At 41.4% G+C, this 21,485-nt stretch overlaps 1 protein-coding gene across 1 annotated transcript; it reads left to right on the top strand.

Annotated features, from left to right (window-relative positions):
• The first annotated feature begins 1,348 nt into the window (after positions 1 to 1,348).
• LOC121850448 (neuron navigator 3-like) lies at positions 1,349 to 21,485 on the top strand. The gene is made up of 4 exons (XM_042342255.1): positions 1,349 to 1,435; positions 4,596 to 4,729; positions 20,904 to 21,448; positions 21,480 to 21,485. The coding sequence occupies exons 1-4, from the start codon at positions 1,425 to 1,427 to the stop codon at positions 21,483 to 21,485; spliced, it is 696 nt and encodes a 231-aa protein (XP_042198189.1). The 5' UTR covers positions 1,349 to 1,424.

Raw genomic sequence — 21,485 nt, forward strand, 5'->3', positions numbered from 1 at the left:
TTTTCCTTCGCATCCGACTCTGATGTGTTTCCTTAAATAAAACCAGGTGTCTTTGCGTTTAGAGGATTCAGATTGCCTATGTTCAGGTGTGGGTTTTATTGGTTTCCTGTGAGAGGAAGGAGAAATATTTTTAAAGTAAAACCAAATAACCAAGGTCAACGAGAATAAAAACTGGAGCAAAACTTTCAAAACCTGATAAGCAGAAGCCACGAAGACCTTCAGAATGTGAGTGATGGGGGTGATTGCTTTGTACAGAAGGACTTAAATGTGCTTTGGTGTACGTGTTGTGTTAGTTATTCAAGGTGCAGTGACCTATTTTGCCACATTGCACACACACACACACACACAACAACAACAACAACAACAACAACAAAATTACATTGGTATGACGCCTTTCATGTCGGGAGGACGTCCCAAGGCGCTGGACAGTCAGTGTTTCTAGACACTGTCACTGTCACAAGAAAGAACTAATCTCTGCTTTTTACTGTATGAAGTACTTTGAGAAGTGATAATGCACTGTATCGAATGCAAGGATTATTATTGTTATTATTAAGCCTTCTATAGTTCGACTTCATCAGTGAATAGCTCTGCGCAAGCCAACGGAGTTCTTGGAGTGCTGATGAAAACTGCTGTAGAGACAATGATGCATGTGTGGATTCCAGGGAACTAACTAATTACCGGAGTTGTGGTGTGATTTATTCAACTTTAACAAATATTTAATCGTGTGTATGAAAAATATGGGTGATATCAGCAACACAGCTGTACATACTCGAGTAATATTTTACTTGGGAGTAGTATTCTAATCCCTCATTGGAAATCAAATTAAAAACTAAAATTCCTGCTGTAATAAAATACTTTCCATGTTCAAATACTTCTAGTTATTATGATAGTTTTTATTAATAATACTTATTAATACTTATTAATAAAATAAGTGGAGTCCTGTAGCTCAGTGGTTAGAGCACTCGCCTGGCAAGCGAGCGATCTGGGTTCGATTCCTGGGCAGAGCAAAACATTGGTCAAGTTTCCTTACTCCACACACCTCTGTTTACCCAGCAGTAAGTAGGAATCTAGTTGTTAGTTGATTGACAGATCGCTTTTCCGGCTATAATAATTAGTTCAATAATTAGTTCAAAAAAATATAATAAATTGGTCACTCAATCCACGACTGTTTATATTCCGTGAAGCGCTTTGAGACATCTAGAAGACGTGATAAGGCGCTATATTAAATGCAAAGATTATTATGGAGTTCTTGTTTAAAATCTAAGGTTTGTGATCCAGTTTTTGTATGTAGAAATCTTTATTTTGTTGGTTTTCTTTGCCGCAGATACAGCAGCCAATTGTACATCACTAACTACTATCAACACAATATCTGGTCACTGGGTTTAGTACATTGATCTACACTGCTCTTCGAGGAACATTTAATCATGCAATCCAGGTTAGTATCTCTGTATTGTCACTCATGGTTTTTAAATCCTGTTATTTTAAAACATTTGTAGACTTTTTTGAGTCGAGCTGCGATATAAGTTAATTGTTTCTCTCATACAATGAGTAATTCCTGTTTTTTTTGAGGTGCGGGGAGGGTGGGGGGAGTGTTAAACACATGTGGAATGATGGCTGTGAGTGGATCACAGTGTGGAAATGCAAGGTTTGATCTGGTGATTGAATTTCAATCCTTCGCCTTACAATAATAACAATCCTAACATTTGATTTAACGCTTATAACATCTTCAATATGTCGCAACGTGCTTCACTGGAGTTTACTGCAAAGTGCAGTGACTGTATCTGTAGGTGAACTCGGCAGCCAAGTCCCGCAGACAGCCATGAAGCGAATGACCAATTCTATCTGGAAGATTGTTGGCCAGGACACCAGGAAAACTCCCTTCTCCTTTTGAATAGGACCATTGGATCTTTAACATATAACGTCAATATCAGTAATAACAGTTGGCCAATAGGTACATTTCATCCATCCTTTAAGAGGACCTGCAGTGTGAGAAGAAAGAATTTGCATTTTTTGTGGTACCTTATCTCTCGTTTGCCACCTTTTTACCTTGTAAAAGCACTTTATAAATGTGGTGACCATGGTTATAGTATAAATAGCAGATTTTGTTGCAGTAAACCCACAAACAGCTATGAGATAACTGATTAATTAAACTGGATTAATCTTAATTGTTGGCCAACACACCTTTTTCCTCGTTTCGAATAGAACAATGGGATACTTATAATGTCCCCCTGAAGAATAAGGCCCTTGGTTTAATATCTAACGTATCCAATAATTCAGCACCTCCTCAGAACTACACACTGTAGTGTGTCAGCTGAGATGATGAGGTAAACTCAGGTTGATATAAATCTTGAACCTCCAACCTAAGGCACAAGTCCCTAACAATCTGAAGCTGGGATTTCAGTTTAACATCTCATCCGAAGGTTAGCACCTCCGACGATGCAGCATATGCCCAGCACTGCACTGGAGTAAAAGCAGAAGCTGCTGGGAACATTCAGCAGGTTAAGCAGCATCTATGGAGCGAGGAAGATTAGTTAACATTTCAGGTCTATGACCTTTCTTCGGAACTGGGGAATGTTGGAAGGGAGCAGAATATAAGGACAAACAGAGAAGGGGGCAGGGAAAGAAAGACAAAGGAAACATTTAGGTGGAGGACAGAAGATGACGAGATCAGAGTTGTGGATGGTGCAAGACAGAAAGAGACAATAGTGGGAGATTATAATACTGGAGTGTCAGCCTAGACCCAGGTAAATTCAAAGTCTTGAACCCAGAACCTTCTGATTGAGAGGCGAGAGCGAGCATACCAACTGAGCCAGACTGACTGACACAGATAAAGTTAATAATGGTTGAGCACGGCTCTGTAAACACAAATACCACTTGCCAAATTTCTGCAGGTCCAGGCAGCAACCCAAATTACACCCAAAAGGCCTCCAGTTCCCTAAATGACAATAATATTATAATTTGTACAACTGTTGTTATGACTACTGTTTGTTGCCCCTCCGAAGCCCTTATCTCTGAGGCAGTGTTTGGCCCAAACAGCTACTGGGAAGTTGTGTGCTTGAGGGACATAAACTCGCACTACCTTGGCAGCAATAAAGATAATTCATGTTTATTGACAGGAAGTTAGGGAATAAAATGACATTTGGCGAAGGGAACAAGGAGCCTGGGTTAAGTTCTCCTGGCTTTAAGAATCCCATTGACATAAAAGACAATGACAAGCAGAATTTCTCACCTGTTGTACCTCAACATCCACTTTGCAAGATTATTTGAGAGAAATCTGAGGGAATTGGTGAATAAAAAGTCATGGCTTTTCAGGATTTCCCTGCGAGGTGGATGGGTCAAAAAAGAAAACACAAACTTTGTGTGGGGCCAAACATAAATACAAACTTACTGTTTCCGTAATATGTGCGGAGTCCTGCAGCTCAGTAGTTAGAACAGTCACCTTGCAAGCGAGAGGACCTGGGTTCGATTCCCGGGCAGGGCGAAATGTTAGGCAACTTTCTTTCGTCCACACGCCACTGTTTACCTAGCAGTAAAGTAGAAACCCGGTTGTCAGTCGATGGCGGATTGCTTTTCCGGGGGTAATAATCCCTTTAAAAAATCTATCAATAAATAATAATAATAATTTGATCACTCGATCCACGACTATTTGTGGTTGGCTGCTGTGCGCAAATGGCTGCTGCATTTTGCCCATAAAATATACAGTCAATTCGCTTTACAGTATATTCTGTGAAGCACTTAGCGACGACTTGAATACGTGATAAGGCGCTATATCGGATGCAAGGATTATTATTACTATATTAATAAGGTGGAGTATACAAGGCTAAGCATTTTTTTTTAAAAACCTAGAAATTGCATCATCTATTCTAAACTTGGATCTTTAGTATATAGGTAAGTGATAAATATGAAATATTGACAGAGCATCTGCATTTTTCGTTTCAAATTTAAGATGGTTTTTGTTGACCATTCTGACTTGGATACAAAATTCTCCCAGAAACAGATTGCAACGATTTTAACAGGAAATTTGTACCACATCTCAAAGCGGACAACGACACAATGGTATTTTCCGCCCTGCAGATCGATCTGAATCCTGGCAGCCTTGTTTTGTGGACTGTGTTTGCCACTGCTGAATAAGAGGATTATGACTTTTTGCTTGTAATCAATCAGCGACATGCACGCTCTTACCTGACGGTGATTTCAGTCATGAGCAGCTGATATAACCCTTCCTCAGTATCTAGCAGCTGAACTCTGTGGCTGCGAACCTCAGTTTCTGACCTTAAGAAAAAAAGAAAAATTCTATGACGCTCACTGCAGACATATCGTCTTTCTTTCTAAAGGATAGTGAGGTAATTTCTTTGGTCTCTGTGTGGGGATTTGCATAATTGGACCTTTTTCTCTTTTTTTCCCCCTCCCTGCTGATTTCAGCTCTGTTTCCATTTGTGGTTCGACTTAGATAGTCTCCTTGCTCTTGTGGAAGAAGTTGTCCTTTTTCTGTTGAATGTGCTTTATATTTACACTCAAGACAGTACTTTGTTTTCCTTCCCCCCCCCCCCCCCCACCCCCGCCTCCCTCCACCACCCCCTCTCTCCTCCCTTAAGGATTCCTGGCCCCTCTGCTCGGGCAGCAGCAGTCAGTGATACCAGGTCTCTGACAGCGATGAACAGACCAGCACAAACTTTCGGTAGTTTGAACAAACACAGCCTCCTGCAGTGCAAATCCGGGAGTCAGAAAGGTAAGGATTAAATGTGCTCCAGTGCATCTTTCAATGTCAAACCCATTTGAACGGTGGTGAATTAAACTGAATTATGATACAAGTTGAAAAGATTTCCTCGGGAACATTGTTCAGGCTCTGAGGTTTGTAGAAACAAAGCCTTCAAAAAGTGAGCAATCTTCTATATTCTATTTGTTTCCCCACCAAATGTCTTTCTCGTTTCTTTAATTAAAAAAAGGATTATATTTCAAAATCCTTCTGCAATGATGTAACAGAAGCTGCCAATATTGCGTTGAGGGAGACTGGTTGTGTGATTTTTTTTTCTCTCTCGGTGTGCTAATGAAATGCTTTTCGTAAATTAAACAACATTACAGTTTTGAGGTGGGTCTGTCACATGAGGAAAACTGATGCAGCAAAAGTAAATGATTCCCAAAGGAAGGTTTGAAGGATCAACGTGGTAAGATTTATAGGCAGGGTGTGCCCTTTAACAAACTTACGAGATGTTATTTAATGCCCAGACACAAAAACCGTTAATCAGTGGTAAAGTGATAACATAGTTCTTTTGCTGTGCCATTCTCTGAACTTTTACAGCAAATCAACTGAAACTTTTTTTTAAAGATATCAACTGCAGCTTAGCGATCTCCGCTGCTGTCTTCTGTTAGTGCCGCAGAACGATTTCCAAGAAACTTGTTGCTGAAATTCATCTGCCGGTTTGACCGCAGTGGTTTACAGCAAGAAAATGTTATCCATGTGTTAGCAAAAACCTCTCAATTGAGCCAAAGCGAAGATATGCTGTTCTGCTTTCCGCTCACATCGTGTGGAGTGTAGAGGTGAAAGTGGAGCTTCCTGCATATATATTCAAAAGGTGTTACTGAGCGACATTTGCTCAGACAATTTAGAATGATTCTCGGCAATTTGTCAATCATTGATAATGGAAAAGTATTTCGGTAGCTGAGGTTTTGTAAACTTAGGGCAGGGAATTCCACAAGGATCGAGAGTTACTCTAATTTGCATTAAACGTTTCACAGCATCCAGAATTTGATAGCTTCTTAACTGCGTGTGAAGCGCTTTGAGACGTCCTCCTGACATGAAATTGAAGGATGTCAAATCTAAGGATTATTATTATTGTAAATTATTTTAAGAACTGCAGAAAAACAGCTTCAGAGCTGGGATTGAATTCAACAATATGACAATTTCTGGATGCTCTGCAATGCTAAGGAAAACCGGAGCAAATCTGAACCCAGGTGAAATTTCTCCCCCGTACAGTTTAAAACCCTTGTTGCACAGTTGGGGGAAATGTGCGTTGCTTATGACAGGACTATAGCCTCCAAGCGGTGTCCTGAAAGCAAAGCTGGTTACTGCTCGAATGCCAGATCAGCTGTTACTCTGTGGTTTTGCTTCAGGCTGCAACTGGGCTAATAGCTTTAGATTTTTGTGAACAATTGGATTGCTGAGTTCTGTTGAAAGTTAGTTTTAAACAGTACTGAAAGATGTACGTATTTGGGCATTTAATATTACAGTTGAACATACTGTTCAAATTTGTGGCTTTTTTTGTAATAAAAAATATTAGGAGATAAGTAGTAGGCTTTTTTTCCCGCTAACCTCTGAAATTTGCATGACATGCAGATCCAGTACGGGTGTCATGCCAGATACATTTCTGAATCGAATGTGATTTTGAGGGACATGTCTTTTTAATCCCCTTCTTACCCGTTTTAAAGATGCCCATTGATTCGGACAAAAATCCGCTTACTTCGGGCCAAATGCCAGGCTGGTCAACACTGAACGTACTCACTCTGGCCTTCTGTGCGTTTACTCAGTCACGAGGGGCTCCGGGACGGTGATGGGAGGGAGTCTGAGATTGAATGACTGCCGACTCCAGCCATTCACAAGCGGCTTGAGTTGGGCTGTCAATCAGTGAGGGGGGTCCGAGGGTTGGGCAGAGGAACAGGGAAGGAACAAGGGAGGGAATATCGCGATTGATTGACAGCTGAGCTGCTCGTGAATAGATGGAGGACACATCGATTCACAAGAAGCTACAAGTCTCAATCACCTCAACGCCACCGCTAATTAGCCCCATCCCCGTGGAGGGAGGAAGCACATCTGCTGGCGGGAAGGTATTTTGCAGCCACACCAAGGTAAATATATTGTACCGAATTCTGTCAGAGAACAGGAATTTAACTTTAACCCAGAATAAAATACTTGGTGTCATGTTTGATTAGTTAACATTGCTCCAAGTGAAACAACAGTTTTATACGGCGTCAGCAGCGCTCCTCTGCTGGGCTGGAATGCTATTCCTGCTAACCTCGGATGCCTCTTAAGCCGGACCAAACATCTGTCCCCGATGTGCCCAGCCTAACTGGCTTCCACTGTATTTCCACACAAAGTAACATTAAGAGGGTTTGGATTTTTCTTCCACACAATGTGCACTTACCAAATAATAGTAGCGGAATTTCAGAAAAAAAACCTATTCTTCTTATTGGAAGTCCACATGTAATTGGAGTGTGGTCAGTCTCCAGGGTCGTATTACCAGATTTTTGTCCGAATCACTCAGGGATAATAATAATCCTTACATTGATACAGCGCCTTATCACGTCTTTGAGATGTCTCAAAGCGCTTCACAGGATATACTGTAAAGTGAATTGACTGTTATACATTGTGGGAGAAACGCGGCAGCCAATTTCGCACAGCAGTGTCCCACAAACAGTGACCAAGTTGTTATTATTTATTTTTTGAAGGGATTATTATACCCAGAAAAGCGATTCGCTAATCGACTAACAACCGGGTTCCTAATTAGTAAGTTTCCTTACGCCATACACCAGGTGTGGTGTATGGCGTAAGGAAATGTATGTACCTGCTCAACGTTTCTCCCAATGTTTCGATACCACATCATCCCAGTGTGGAGCTATCTGGAGATCCCAATCCCAGTGGGATTTGTTGGGTCTAGCGGGAATGCGGTTGAGCTTTCCGTATCCGGAGAAGGAAAAATTGCCCATTGCACATTATTGTTTGCCGCTGGAAACTGCCTTATGCTTGGGAAACAGCAATAATGCAAAAGTAGTGTGTTTAGATGCTTGGTGGTTTCAAATGGCTAACGTTGAGAATCTTTACTCTGATGGAAAACACCAGGCGGTCCACAATAATCTTCACGCTCATTAGATTTGTATCTCCTGTTTTGCTGTTTGCTCTAACATTGAGGTAGTTGTTCTACTTCAATCATCCTGGCTCAATTAGCAGCACTCTTGCCTCTGACTCAGATGGCTCTGATCTGTGGACTTCATGACTTTGAACTTGTATAGTTTAGAATACATTCTAATAAACTCTAAACTCTACATTCCAGAGCAGTGATTGGGGAGCATTTGAATTGTCAAAGGTGCCGTGGATGACATGTTAAATCAAGGCCACGTGTTCCTGTTCAGTTCAGATGGATGTTAAAATATCCCATGGCTTTGTTCAATAAAGTATATCCTGTTGTCCTGGCAACAATCCCCTAAAAAAATTGTGTTTCACTTTATGTCTGTGGGACATTTGCCCACAAATAATACACAGTCACTACACTTCACAGGAAAATCCTGTGAAGCTCTTTGAATATGTTTCCATCAAATGTGATTATTGTTATTATTGTTACGATTGGAGTAAGTATTTCTTCCCCATGGAAGCTTGAACATTTACCATAAATTAGCCAAAGATTTGCAACTTGCACTTATCATGTAAATGGGCCTCGGTATCTTTCAAAGGTACCTCCGAAGTTTAAGGCATACTCAGCATAATTAAGCAGAATATCAAGTTACGCTCAAACACTAGGATAAGCATTGTCAAAGCAAAATCTGAGCAAACTGCACATTTTATTAACAGCAAACAGCTGAAGGGTGGTAGTTTGGCAGTGATGTTTGCACAGACAGAGGAAAGCTGGCCAACACCCTAAAACATATGCTATGAGATATTACCATTTAGTTCCTGCAGTAGGAAATATTTTGAACTCGGTTCTCAATTTAATCAAGCCTAGAAAAGTGTGGGAACCTTGTTGTGCTCTATTGTGCTGAGGGCTTTACTTTTGTAATTCTGTTGAGCACTGTTCATAATCCAGAGGGATCCTTTGGGGAAAGAAAATGCTATCAACAAAGCCAGAATATGTAAATAAACATGCCACTACAGGTATGTTACACGCGTGGTTTTGAGCTCTACATCCAATTCATGTAGGAATTTTACAAGTGAGCCAGTGCTATATCGTTAAATACAGTATTTTACCTTAATGCGTTGCAGGTTTATTTATAAATTTGGATTCAGTGCATCCATAAACAGCTTTGCCTTTGTTTTCTTTCAATTTTTAATCATCTGAGCGAGCACGTCAGTGAGTCGTGGTTGCAAAGCAGCTCTGTACAAGATGTAGACCAGTGAAAAGACTTGGGATCCTGTAATTAGCGTCTGAAACACTGATCAAGCGATTCACCACAGTCTGCTTCTACTTCCTTTCAGGCTTTCGCATAACCACCGATCATGATTTCCCCAGCGCTTTTATAAATTTTAAACCAGACTTAACTCTGAACATTTTCCCGCTTTAAATGAGCATTGAGGATTAATAACAACAACAACAACAACTTGGATTTATACAGCGCCCTCCACGCCGGACGGCGTCTCAGAGCACTTCACAGTAACGGATCCCGGGGCCGAGCCAGGGGGAGGGGGAGGAAAGTGACCAAAGGTGCGGTCGAAGAGAAAGGTCTTCAGCAGAGACCTGAAAATAGGAAGAGAGGGGGTGAGGCGAAGGGAGTGAGGAAGTGAGTTCCAGAGCCTCGGGGCATAGTGGCTGAAGGCACGGCCGCTGAGGTTGGGCGGAGGATTTGGGGGACGAAGAGGAGGCCAGACCTGGAGGAATGAAGGCAACGGGCGCTGTTTTGAGGAGAGAGGTCAGAGAGGTAGGGGGGGTGCAGAGGAGTGGAGGGATTTGAATACAAGGGTGAGGATCTTGAGGTTGAAATACGTTCCCTCACCTTGCCACGTAAAGGATACACATCAGTATTCTCACAACACAACAACAACTTGCATTTCTATACATAGAGTCCCAGGGTACTTAAAGACAAGAGTGTTTAAACACAAGGACATGCACAGCCACATGTGCAGCAATTTATGTATTCTTACATATAAACTATTCAAATAGATAAACATGTTAACTATATTCAGTCTCACAAAACAATACTTATTAACCAGACAAAGCAAAGCTGGTTAATCTTCCATATAAGTGTCAATCATCTGAAGTCCCTGCACTTCTCTGTCATATGTTTGTGGCATTGGGGGAGGAATTCCAAAGCGAACCAGGAACCTAGTGATCTGTTAGAAGGCTTTTCGATCACCGATATCATGGCGCTATTCGGTGAAGATTCTTTATCACAAATTCAGTCACTACACGACCCGGCAAAGTCCTGTGGGATTGGACATTACATTACAAGGACAATATCAAATGTAAAGATTATTGTGTAGTGATCGAGGGATGAGAGGGAGAGACAGACAGAGAGAGAGGGTATATTTCTGTGTCATTTGGGGGCTGAGCAGACAGACAGCAAAGCGCTTGTCTACTTTTGGACATTTGGAAACACAGACATTTTTAGTAGAAAAGATAACTGCTCAGCCCATCATGTTGGTACCACCTTGTACCCTTATTAATAATCCACCTCGTTTCCCACATTTCCCTTAATTTAAGAGCTGACAGCCCGGTGAGGTGGATGAACACATTGTTCATTTCTTGATGCACTTCCGATGAATGCAATTCTGATCAGTGAAGCCATCCCGAAATGGCAAATACACTCCTTCTGGCCTTCAATTAGTAGAGTTCAAAACATGCCAAGCAATTGATCTTTGGTTCAGTGAAGACCCAAGGGATATTCCTGCAGGCCGCTGTATTTCACTGTACGCATTAATGTACTTTTTCATCCCCCCCTTCTATTCTGGGAGAAATGTATTCTGTGTGATTAGCAGAATAATTTCAGTTTGAGGGCATAGTTTTACAGTTCGTCTGTTCAGTGCTAATCCCGATGGTGTTAAAAACATATCATACATATGCCGTGCGATCTTTCACGTCCACCTGAACAGGGCCTTGGTCCTAACGTCTTATCCGAAAGACTGTACCTCCATCAATGCAGCACACTCCAGCACTGCATTTTGAGTCTCAGCCTAGTCTGTGAGTTTAGAGTCCCGGGGTTTGAAACCCACAAGCTTCAGACTCCGAGGCGAGAGTGCTACCAACTGAGCCAGGCCTCCGCGGCAGAGACAGTGATTATGCTTAGCCAAGCCAAAGGTCGTAGGCACAGACCAATTAAATCAGCACAACCACTACTGCTGCTGAGATTAGCCAACTCAGCAAAGGCCAGGACTCAAACCTCAGGTCTGCTGTGGTTTGCTGTGCTTCACTCTGTATCATCAGCGACCTATATATGTGCGAATAATTTCTTTTTCCTTTCCTTTGCGTTGGGCTTAAAATAAGATCACCTTTTTTCCAGATGTTAAGTTTGCCGACTGTTCTTTTCTCAGAGAATTTGAAGTGTTGCCTTTCCCTCTGAGTGTCTCATCTTTGGAGGCTTAAGGCAATTGCTGTTCAGGCACCAGAAATTCTAAAGCTGCTAAAAAATAATCACCAGAAGTAGGGTCATTTAGGGTCATAAATTTCATGCACTTAGATGAGGCTGTAGAGATGTATAGCAGAGTACTGTAGCGTACTTACTTCACACGCTTTACGCAGTCTCTGCCTAAATATCTGACCCATTTCTGCCATCTGTATAAAGCATTTGTAAAAATTAATTTTGCACTAGCACGCAAATACAAAGCTGCACAGAGGAACCTGAAAAAGAAAACTGCCTCCAGAGTAGATAATAATAATCTTGACCATCAATATAGTGCCTTCACATGATTTTACTGTGCGGTGCACTGACTGTATTTTTAGGCAAAGAATATCCTTGTTGCTCTAAAGCCTTTTAAACTATTTTAGTACTTCCCCTGTGTTTTAGGCTTTATTTCCCCCCTCTCCCACACCTTAATTCTGGAGTGCAGCATTTGTGAAATGAATGAAAAAAAAGTCATATTGTCCAGATGGGTAAAGTATGAGCTGCTGTGCGGATAGCTAAGATTGGAAAGGTTACACAAACGGGGGATTTTGAGCTTCCGATCTGCTGCACATTCTCAAGATTACACAAACCAGCGGGTTGATTCCTTGGTTGGATTATTGATGTTGCTTTAGTCTGCTGTCTGCCGACTGCATGTGGACACAGATTGGCTCTGAAGAGATGACCTATATTTTCCATACCCATCAGCAAATGAATATGAGCTCTTATTCTCCTGCAATGCAGTGCATAACCATGTCTGTCAATTGTACAAAGAAGATAAAACAGAAACTGATAAAAAATTGATGGTCCTTGAATCGTACACTGAATCTTTCCCAGCATTGTGGGGGCGGGGGTGGTTATGTATGTGTATATACGTGAGTGGTGTGTGTGTGAGAGAGAGATAGAGGGAGCGAACGCTAAGTTTTAGGTTCTTATTTTGCCAATTTAACATTTTCTTTTAAATACCAAATTCTAGTGATTTTCCTCGGGGTGGGGGGGAGGGGATTGGGGATCTTCTTTGGAGCTGTGCTGGCTTTAAGGTGGTGTACTTGGCAATGGAATGTTGGAAACAAGTCAACCCTCCTGTGGTTGTCTCAGTAGTCCAGTTCCTGAACGAGGCGGGTCTGCAATTCTCTATCACTGTTGATGGGAGACCAGCCAAAGTGGCTCATCAGCAGGACTTGGAGAGCAGGATGGACACTGGAAGCAGTGTTTATTCCCACTCTGCTCCCATCCTGCAGGCCAAAGCGTTCGCCCACAAATATACAGTCAATTCACTTAACAGTATATTCTGTGAAGCGCTTTGGGACGTCTAGAAGACGTGAAAAGCGCTATATCAAATGCAAGGATTATTATTATTATTATTATTATTATAAAGCCCTAACGGATGGGGAAGGTGGTCCTAGCTGGACAAGGATTGGGAAACTTGCCAGACAGTACTTTCTATGGCTAGCTATGCAGCTTTAGCTGGTTAAACTCTAGCAGTGCCCCAATGCACACTCTGGATTCCCGAAGCCTTGCCTCTTGCTAACCTGTACCTCAGTGTAGTTCAGATTCTTAAGCATGGTGAAGAGTTTCCATGAGGGTCAGACACAAGGCTGACCAATAAAACACCAAAATTGATGGATAGCTATTACCTAGTTCTCTCCTTTAAGAAATTGGAGGCAATGTGGAAAGACCCAATGTGTGAAGTGATGATTATCATGCGATGTGATCACATGGAATATTGCGTGGAAGTTGAATAAGTAAGCATTGAATGTAAGGAACCACTTGCAATATCTATAGAGCTTCGTGACAGTGCTTCATAGTAATTACTGTGAAGAATAGTGACACTATTTGTAAGCGAATATCAATTTATCAAGACCATGCTTTTGGTCATCTTCCTCTCCTCCATCTCTTTCAGCTCTTCCCTTGACCCCATCCCTCCCCAGCCTGGGTGCCCAACCCAGCCAGCAGTGTCAAGTGCTTTGAGATGTCCTCCTGACACAAAGGCGCTGTATAAATGTGAACTGCATTGTATTGTCAGACTCTGTACAAACTGCTCTCGTCCTTAGTTTCAACACTCGATTTGTGTGAACTGAGGAGCTTAAGATATTTTCAAGCCTGTAGGATTTATCCTGTGGGAACTGCTGTTCCTTTCTCCTTGGTGTTGAAATCAGCGTTGTTTTTAGAAGCACTGATGACCAACAGAAGCTGGCAACCAACTGAAGAGGAACGGTTGTCTAGATAACATGTGAATGCTTAGCATTGGATAACTCACAGGCTACTGCACTTGTTCAACTCTTAAAACGTTCTTCCAAAGTGTTATTGATTGCATAGTAAATTATTTTGCTACTGTGCAGCAAAACCATACGTATACACAATACAGTTTACATTTATATATCACCTTTCATGTCGGAAGGACATCTCAAAGTGCTTGAACCTTGTTACCCACAGAATTGTCTCTTTCATCAAATCATTTGCTTGTATTTGACATTCTACTTTGTAAGAATATTTGTGCATAGTTAACTCCTGACAGAGTAAGAATGTAGGATTCCATTGAACTAAGTGAACAAGTACCTATAAATTCCATCATGTTTTAGCCTGTATTGTCTCAAAATTCAGTCTTAACTTGGAAACCATGTTTGGCAAGAATAGTTTCCAAATGAAGATTGAATTGAAGAATTTTCCACAATTATGTGCAAAATAGGTGGAAGGCTTAAAGGGCTAAGAACGGGTGGAATTCCAAGTCTGAAGTGCAACCCGTGCTAGCTACAGAACATGCGATGTCCTCCCAATTTGAAAGGCGCTACAATTTGTTGTATGAATCCAGCCTTGATTAATGAGGATCCTTTCTCTTTGTCAGCTAATAGAATGCTATGTCATCCCAGAGGATGGGCAACATCAAGCCTGTTCATTGTGGCTGCAGGTTCACAGCATAGAATTATCCTTAATTTAACATAGATTAGCATTTACTTCTTTCCAAGAGACTCTTGTGGGAAATGGGGAAAGAATCATCCTGAGGTTTGGAGTGAGCAACAGTGGGTGTGCGTGGGGGAGAGAGAACTTGAGGCTGCATTGGGACAGTGATGGTTGGTATAGGCAGATTATCCCTTTCCTAGAGCTATCATCTTTCACCTTAAGAAACAATAAATAAACTGTTTAACTGTGTACAGTATTGGAGCGATAGGATTGGAATTCAGACTGAAAGCTCCCTATATGGTAAACTCTTACTCTTGGCAGGAGTGTCAAAAGGAGCAGCCAAGTGGATACTTAGCACTTTCCAAAGGGAGGAGAAACTGGAAAGTAAGTCAGCCAGGACCAGGGCTCTGTCTCTTTGGGACAAGCTCGTAACAATGTTTATAGGACAGATTCCATGTTTTCCCACCAACAATAATCAAGATTGCAAGTAACTAGTTTTATGGTATGGTAGAGGTCATTTGCCCACTTGTTTTTCTGGAGAGAAGTGTAGAACATATGGGGAGAGGAGAATTTAATATGTACATTAAGAGTTTCAGTGAGTGTTTGGATTATATCATTTCAAGTTATTTTCCTGTTACTTAAAACCAGTTACTTCATTATTCCATTGCATATTCGTTTGTCAATGTTCCAAAAGTACTTTTCCTGCCCAATTATTTGGACAAGGCTTCATGTGTGTTGTGGTTCGTCCGATCAAAATTCCAAAGGATAAGTTATAGCGTCAGCATTCAACTGGCAAATTATTTTTGGTCCACTTTACTGCCACGGTACGTAATGCATGTTTCTTTGTGGTGATGATTTCTGCACTTTCAACTCAGTTATTCGAACAGCTGTCTCAGTCAGTAACACTCTCATCTCGTGAGTTAGAAGGCTGTGGGTTCAAGCTCCTCATTGGGAATTTGAATTCACAGCCGAGGCTGCTACGCTAGTGAGAGTGAGAGTGCTGCATTGTTGGAGCCGGTGCCATTTGGATGAGGTGTCAAACTGAGGTCCCGTCTGCCTGTTAGAGATTCCATGGCACCGTTTGAAAAGGGAAGGGAATTTCTTTGGATAAAATTGGTCACTCGTTTCATACTGCTTTTCGGACATTGCTGTGTGCAAATTGGCTGCCGCATTCTCCTACAAATACACAATCACCATGCTTTACGGTAGGTTCAGTGAAGCGCTTTGAGACTTTTCAATTATATGATAAGGCATTTATATCAAAAAGACAGAATATTTTTTGTTATAACTGGTGTTTGGATAATACTGGGATATCTGATGTATTATAGCATTAGGAACAAGATGGAAACCATCCACCAGCATTTTATTTTGCCAAATAGGACATTGAAATTAGCAACAGCAGAAAAATACCCACTGCAAAATATTCACATCAGGCTGTAATTTAGATCCAAGAGCTGAGCCTTTATGCAGGATTACTGTGCACTTTTAAGATCTGAACACATCCGGCATTGATTTCATAATTTAGTGGCGTATTTTCCAGCTCATTACAGTTTTGGAAGAAGAAAATAAAGTCTGTTTTGTAAACCAAGCCATTGAAACCCAAACTAGCCTCACCCTTTGGGCTTTATCACAAGGTAGTTCAATGAGCATCGACAACAACAACAACAATTTGCACTTATGTCACGCCCTTCACCAAGGAGAGAGCATCTCAGAGCTTCCAAACTTCAACTGAACAAATTGTAATGAGTTCAAATCCAGAGACGTTTACAGTGCAGAAGGAGGCCATTCGACCCAGCGAGTCGACACCAGTTCTCAGAGCAAGCTATACTTTCAATCCCACCACCCTGTCCTATCCCCATTTCCCATCAGGTCCCTAAGTGACTTCTTCGTTTGTCTTAACACCATCTTAGAACTTGATTTAATCGCTCCTAACTCTTGACACAGTGTCCCATTATAATAGTCAGACTATTTCAATGCGACTTTACCAACCAAAGGAATGATTTGTCATTTCATTTTAAGGAAGCAAATAATTTCAAAATGTTTACACCATTGAAGTCTAGAAGTCGAGCTGCACATGTGAGCAGTTGAATTTGAGTTTGGTTGCTAACTTTGATGTGGCAATTATATATTTTCTCTCAGAAACAAACTTCCAATCATAGAAATTAGGATTTGCTTTGACATAATGCCCACCATTGTGAATGTTAAAAAATGGCACCATTCATTCAGGAAATATATAACTACAGATGCTTTTCACTGCTCAGTCTGCATTAGTTAAGCCTCGCTTGAACTTGAATTTATTTCCATTGATCTTGCTTTTTGCAAAGTGCTTTTAACTTATTTAATGCATTTGTTTTGCAGTGCACATATTCCTTAAGGACTTCATTGGAACATTGTCTTTCGAGTTCTCCATGGTCTTGCCCCATCCTATCTCTGTGATCTTCTAAAACCCTACCAACTCTCCTGTTTCCTCTACACAGCAGGCATTGGTCTGTTTCATGCCCCTCAGCCCTTCCCTCATCTCCTTCATGGTCTATTTCAAGACCTTCTGCTTTGACCACACCATCAGGCATCTTCCCACTCTCAACAAGTTGTTGTCGTTTTTGTTGAATAAAATAACCTACCCCAGCGATTTATCCGTTTGGATAATATACTCGAGTAAAAATGGACCAGTTCTTAATACGATTATTTAACTGTTTCCTCTTCCAACTCTCATGCAGAAATCCAACAATCATTTGATAATGTCTGACTACTTTCTCTTGCAATGTCTCCTGATTGTTCTCCCCACCTACAAAGGAGAATAATGACATAGATTGCACACCACCAAATAAGCCTTTCACAAACATGAATCTCCACAATTCCTAGTCTCCTCTCGCGATCCTGACCTCCTTCCCATATCCATCTCTTTCCTTCTCCCTCGTATAATCATCACATTTTCTCTTGAATCCATTGATCATCTCTGCCTGAACCACAGTTTCTATTCTTATTCACCATTGTTATTAATAATGCAAATCCAAGTTGTTGTTTTGTAGCAGAAATAACTATTTATTCTCACTCAGCTTCCTTTCCTGAGCTGTGCACTTCATGTGGTCCATCTGTTGATGTGCACTTAACGCTGCTTGCTCTACTTTATTTGGTAGGTTTCGTGACTTTTTTCCCCCATGTGCTCATGAATGACTCTTAAAGTCAATATTATTTTAGGTGTCAGCCTGGCTGGTTTAGTTGGTAGTACTCTCGCCTTTGAGTCATGAGTTTGTGGGGTCAAGCCTCATGTTGGGACTTTGAGCTCACAGTTTAGGCTCAAACCCCAATGCAGTGACTCGGGTGCACTGCATTGTCAGAGATGCTTGTCTGCCTGTTCAGGTGGATGTTAAATACCCCAAGGCATTATTAGAGAAGGAAGATTATTTCGGTGGTTAGGCCAACAGCCCCCCAGATAATATTGGTCATTCACCTGATGACTGTTCGTGGGATATGTTGCTGTGCGCAGATTAGCTTCCGCGTTCATCTACAAAGTACTCAGTCACCCTGCTTTACAGTATATCCTGTGAAGCACTTTGAGATGTTCTCCCAATTATAAAATGCAAGGGTTGTCTTTTTTAGGATTACAGTCTTATTATTGGATTCTAAGCAGCGTAGTGTTGAAGGGTATAAAACGAAGCTGCAGATGCTGTGAAGTATAATTTCATTTTACACATTTAATTTCATGCTTTTCTAGTTTTATTTGCGATGGGAATATCATCGTGGCGTCTTGAATTAAATGGGAGTTTTACTCGTGGGCTTTACTGGTCTTGACAGGTTAATCAGTGGGAAAGCAGACAAAGTGACATTGCCATGACCTTCAAGCGCAGCTAAAGTCAATTGATCGAAGGAATTAAGTAGACCAGCTGAGCCGGGCTGACGGACACTGTTCTCAGCGGTTAAAACGTGCAAAGAAACTTGCATCTCTTGCACTCAATTTTAACCTTTTTTAAGGTAACAGTCCCTTAACAAACAAAATTTGGCCATTCAATCCACGACTGTTCGTGGGGACGCTGCTGTGCGCAATTGGCTGCCGGGTTCCGCCCACGAAATACACAGTCAATTCATTTTACAGTATATTCCGTGAAGCGCGTTGAAACGTCTCAAAGATGTGATAAGGCGCTGTATAAAATACAAGGATTATCATTGTTGTTAATGTATTATGCACTTTTCTGTTTGTGACGTGCTTCAAAGTCTGGAGCATTGGCGCACTACAATTCTCAGTGACACTGTCTCTACAGTATTCATGATGCCAACAGCCAGTATCTGTTGGGAGAATATGCAGTGATGGAGTGTGCAACGTGCATTTGGGTGAACATCATGTAGATTTGATGGGATCGTGTCTTTATTGCAGCGGTGTTTGCCCAAGCTTGAGACGGGCAATGGATTGTAGTTTTCTTTGTAATGTTTTGTGCTTCTGGAAGATCAGGAATAGTGTGGTTAGTGACTAGTGTTTCCTGATGAAGACTGGAGATCTCTAAACATTTGTACTTTTAATTTCTCACAACCTTTTCTCCAAGTTAGCAACTACAATGAATCCGTAACTCGTGTTGTGGAGTTCGAATTCTAGATGTAAACTCCGCAACTGTTTGTTGGGACACTGCTGTGCGCAATTGGCTGCTGCATTTTGCCACAAATACACAGTCAATCCACTTTATGATATATTCTGTAAAGCGCTTTGAAACGTCTCAATGGTGTGATAAGGCGCTATATTAACTGCAAGGATTATTATTATTATTAAATGCTGCTAACACTTATGAAACCACCTAAGGACAAATAATTTCCTTGGCAGCTGAAGTCGTCTTGAAATATTCCGACCATCTTAATAGAACGCAGCTTCGGAGTTGGGAATGATTGACTCAAGTCACTGACAACAAAAATATCACTGCAATTTGTTTCGTCAAAGTTGATGCTCATTAAATGGTTCATGTTAAAAGCCAAAACTGAGAAAGGAAGGCAGTTTACTCTGCAAATCACACAGGAGAAGCATTGCTCCTCGGGATGTTGTGCCATCTGGTTTCAAATAATGTCGCTCTGGAAAGCACTTTGAGTTGTTTCTTTAGTGTGAAAAGTAAATCAAGTTGTTGTATTTACAGTAAGTTTTTATGGTTTTACAGTGGCCACTCATCACTGAAAATCTCATTATCACTCCAGTCTGTAGTCCTGGCAAATAAAGTTGATGTGATCTGTAAGAGAGACTAATTCCCGTCTTTCAAGTGTAAAATGCCTAGTTTATACTTTGCTACATGCTGTGAAAATAATGCTAAACTACCAGAAAAACCATAAGGCGAAACGGGCAAAGGAAGAGGGCTCAGGAAACGACAGAGTACACTGTGACAACAGTTAGATGGAGATGACATTCTATGGTGTCCATTCTATGCAGGATTGTGGAGTCCTGTAGCTCAGCGGTTAGAGCACTCGCCTCGCAAGCGAGTCCTGGGTTCGATTCCCAGCAGAGCGAAATGTTGGGCAAGTTTCCTTACTTCACACACCTCTGTTTACCAAGCAGTAAATAGTAACCTGGTTGTTAAGTCAATTGGCAGATCGCTTTTCCAGGGATAATAATCCCAAGTGCTGTGTGCAATTGGCTGCTGAGTTTCGTCCACAAATATACAGTCAATTCACTTTACAGTATATTCTGTGAAGCGCTTTGAGACGTCTCGAAGACATGAAAAGCGCTATATCAAATGGAAGGATAATTATATATTTTTATTTACCCCATTGCCTGGCTTCACCCAGATCCCTTCACTGCCCCATTCTGTGGCTACACTCCTTTTGGCTGTTTTCTCATTGCCATAGGCCGCAAACTCACCCGAAGACTTTAATGCGAGCGTTTTCAATGTTGTTAAGTTGCTGGGTGCAATCTCACGACTTCAATATGTGGAAAACCTTAAGCCTGGTTATGGGAGCTGCTGCGTGTTTGATTTGTAGATGTATCTAAATTTTCCGCGACCTTTTAAAATACGCTGTGAGGATTTCTGATTCAGTTAATGATCAGTTTAAACCTTGGTATCTCTTTTCCAGATCACATCAGCACCTCAGCGTTTTGCTCACAAATTATACAGTCAATTCATTTTACAATGTATTCTGTGAAGCACTTTGAGACGTCTGGAAGACGTGATAAGGCGAAAGATCAAATGCAAGGATTATTATGATTATTGTTATTTGTTATGTTTTATTTATTACAAGTTGGAGTGAGAATGCTGCTTTATGTCTTCAGTAATGAATGGACAGTATCTGTAAGAGCATAAATGCTTGCTCTAAAACAACCACTTGTGTTTAATGCACGTTTTTCATGTAAAGAAGCATGTCAAAGTGCTTTCCAGGGCAATATTAACTTGAAATGTGATGCTGGCAACCTATGGATCTACTTCTGTCTAAGAGGCAGTTTCCACTTTGTTTTTTCTATTGTTCCTGAACTGCTTTTGAAATTAAACCCATATGACATTCCTGTTGCTTCCCTCAGATGCTTTTTTTAAAAAAAAGAAAAGGGTGAAGTATTGTTCGCAAAGGTAATGAAAGAAGATTGCATGAAAAATGACTTGAACGTGATGTAAATAGTAGGCCCGTAACACTGTACAGATTCAGCTATGGCCACTAATGAACGAAGTGGGGGAAAATATCCACAAAGTAATGAACCTTTATATTTCAACGCGGATTTTCTTTTTTTTTCCCCTTTGTTTCAGATCTATCTGACGGTCTGTCACAGCTGCCGGTCATGAACGGGAATATCCATCTCGGCTCCACCACGAGGCACCAGCATGTTTCATCCGTATCTCAAACCAGAAATCCGCTGCCTAATAAAAAGCAACCGACAGAGAAGTCATCCAAACAGACTCCCAGGCAGTTTAATCCCTCTGCCTCTCCCTCGCTAAATGATTGTCAGAAAGCGCTCGCCTCAGGAAATGAAAAGGGCTTATCTAATGCCAACGGAGTAGTGGAGGAATTCAAATATCAGAGCAAGTTCTCTAAAAACGCCAGGCACCATCGACCTGAGATCTCTCCCAGCAACAGGGAGCAAGACAGCTCATCGGAATTCGCGGAGGTTGAGTTATGCATTACTGAAACAAATGGCGGAGGATCTACGTACAGCAGCCCGCAAATGCTGCACAAGCAGACTCGCGCTTTGAGCAAGACTCACCAGAGTATGAAGAAGACCTCATCGAGACTCCCGGAAGGGAGTCAGAAAGAAGAGAAGAGAGCGAGCGAGAGGATCAGTTCGACTGCGAAGGCGCTTTCTGCAAAAAACTCCCGGATTGCAGACCTAA

The sequence above is a fragment of the Callorhinchus milii genome, unplaced genomic scaffold (genome assembly GCF_018977255.1).
Source record: "Callorhinchus milii isolate IMCB2004 unplaced genomic scaffold, IMCB_Cmil_1.0 Scaffold19, whole genome shotgun sequence".
NCBI lineage: Eukaryota > Metazoa > Chordata > Chondrichthyes > Chimaeriformes > Callorhinchidae > Callorhinchus > Callorhinchus milii.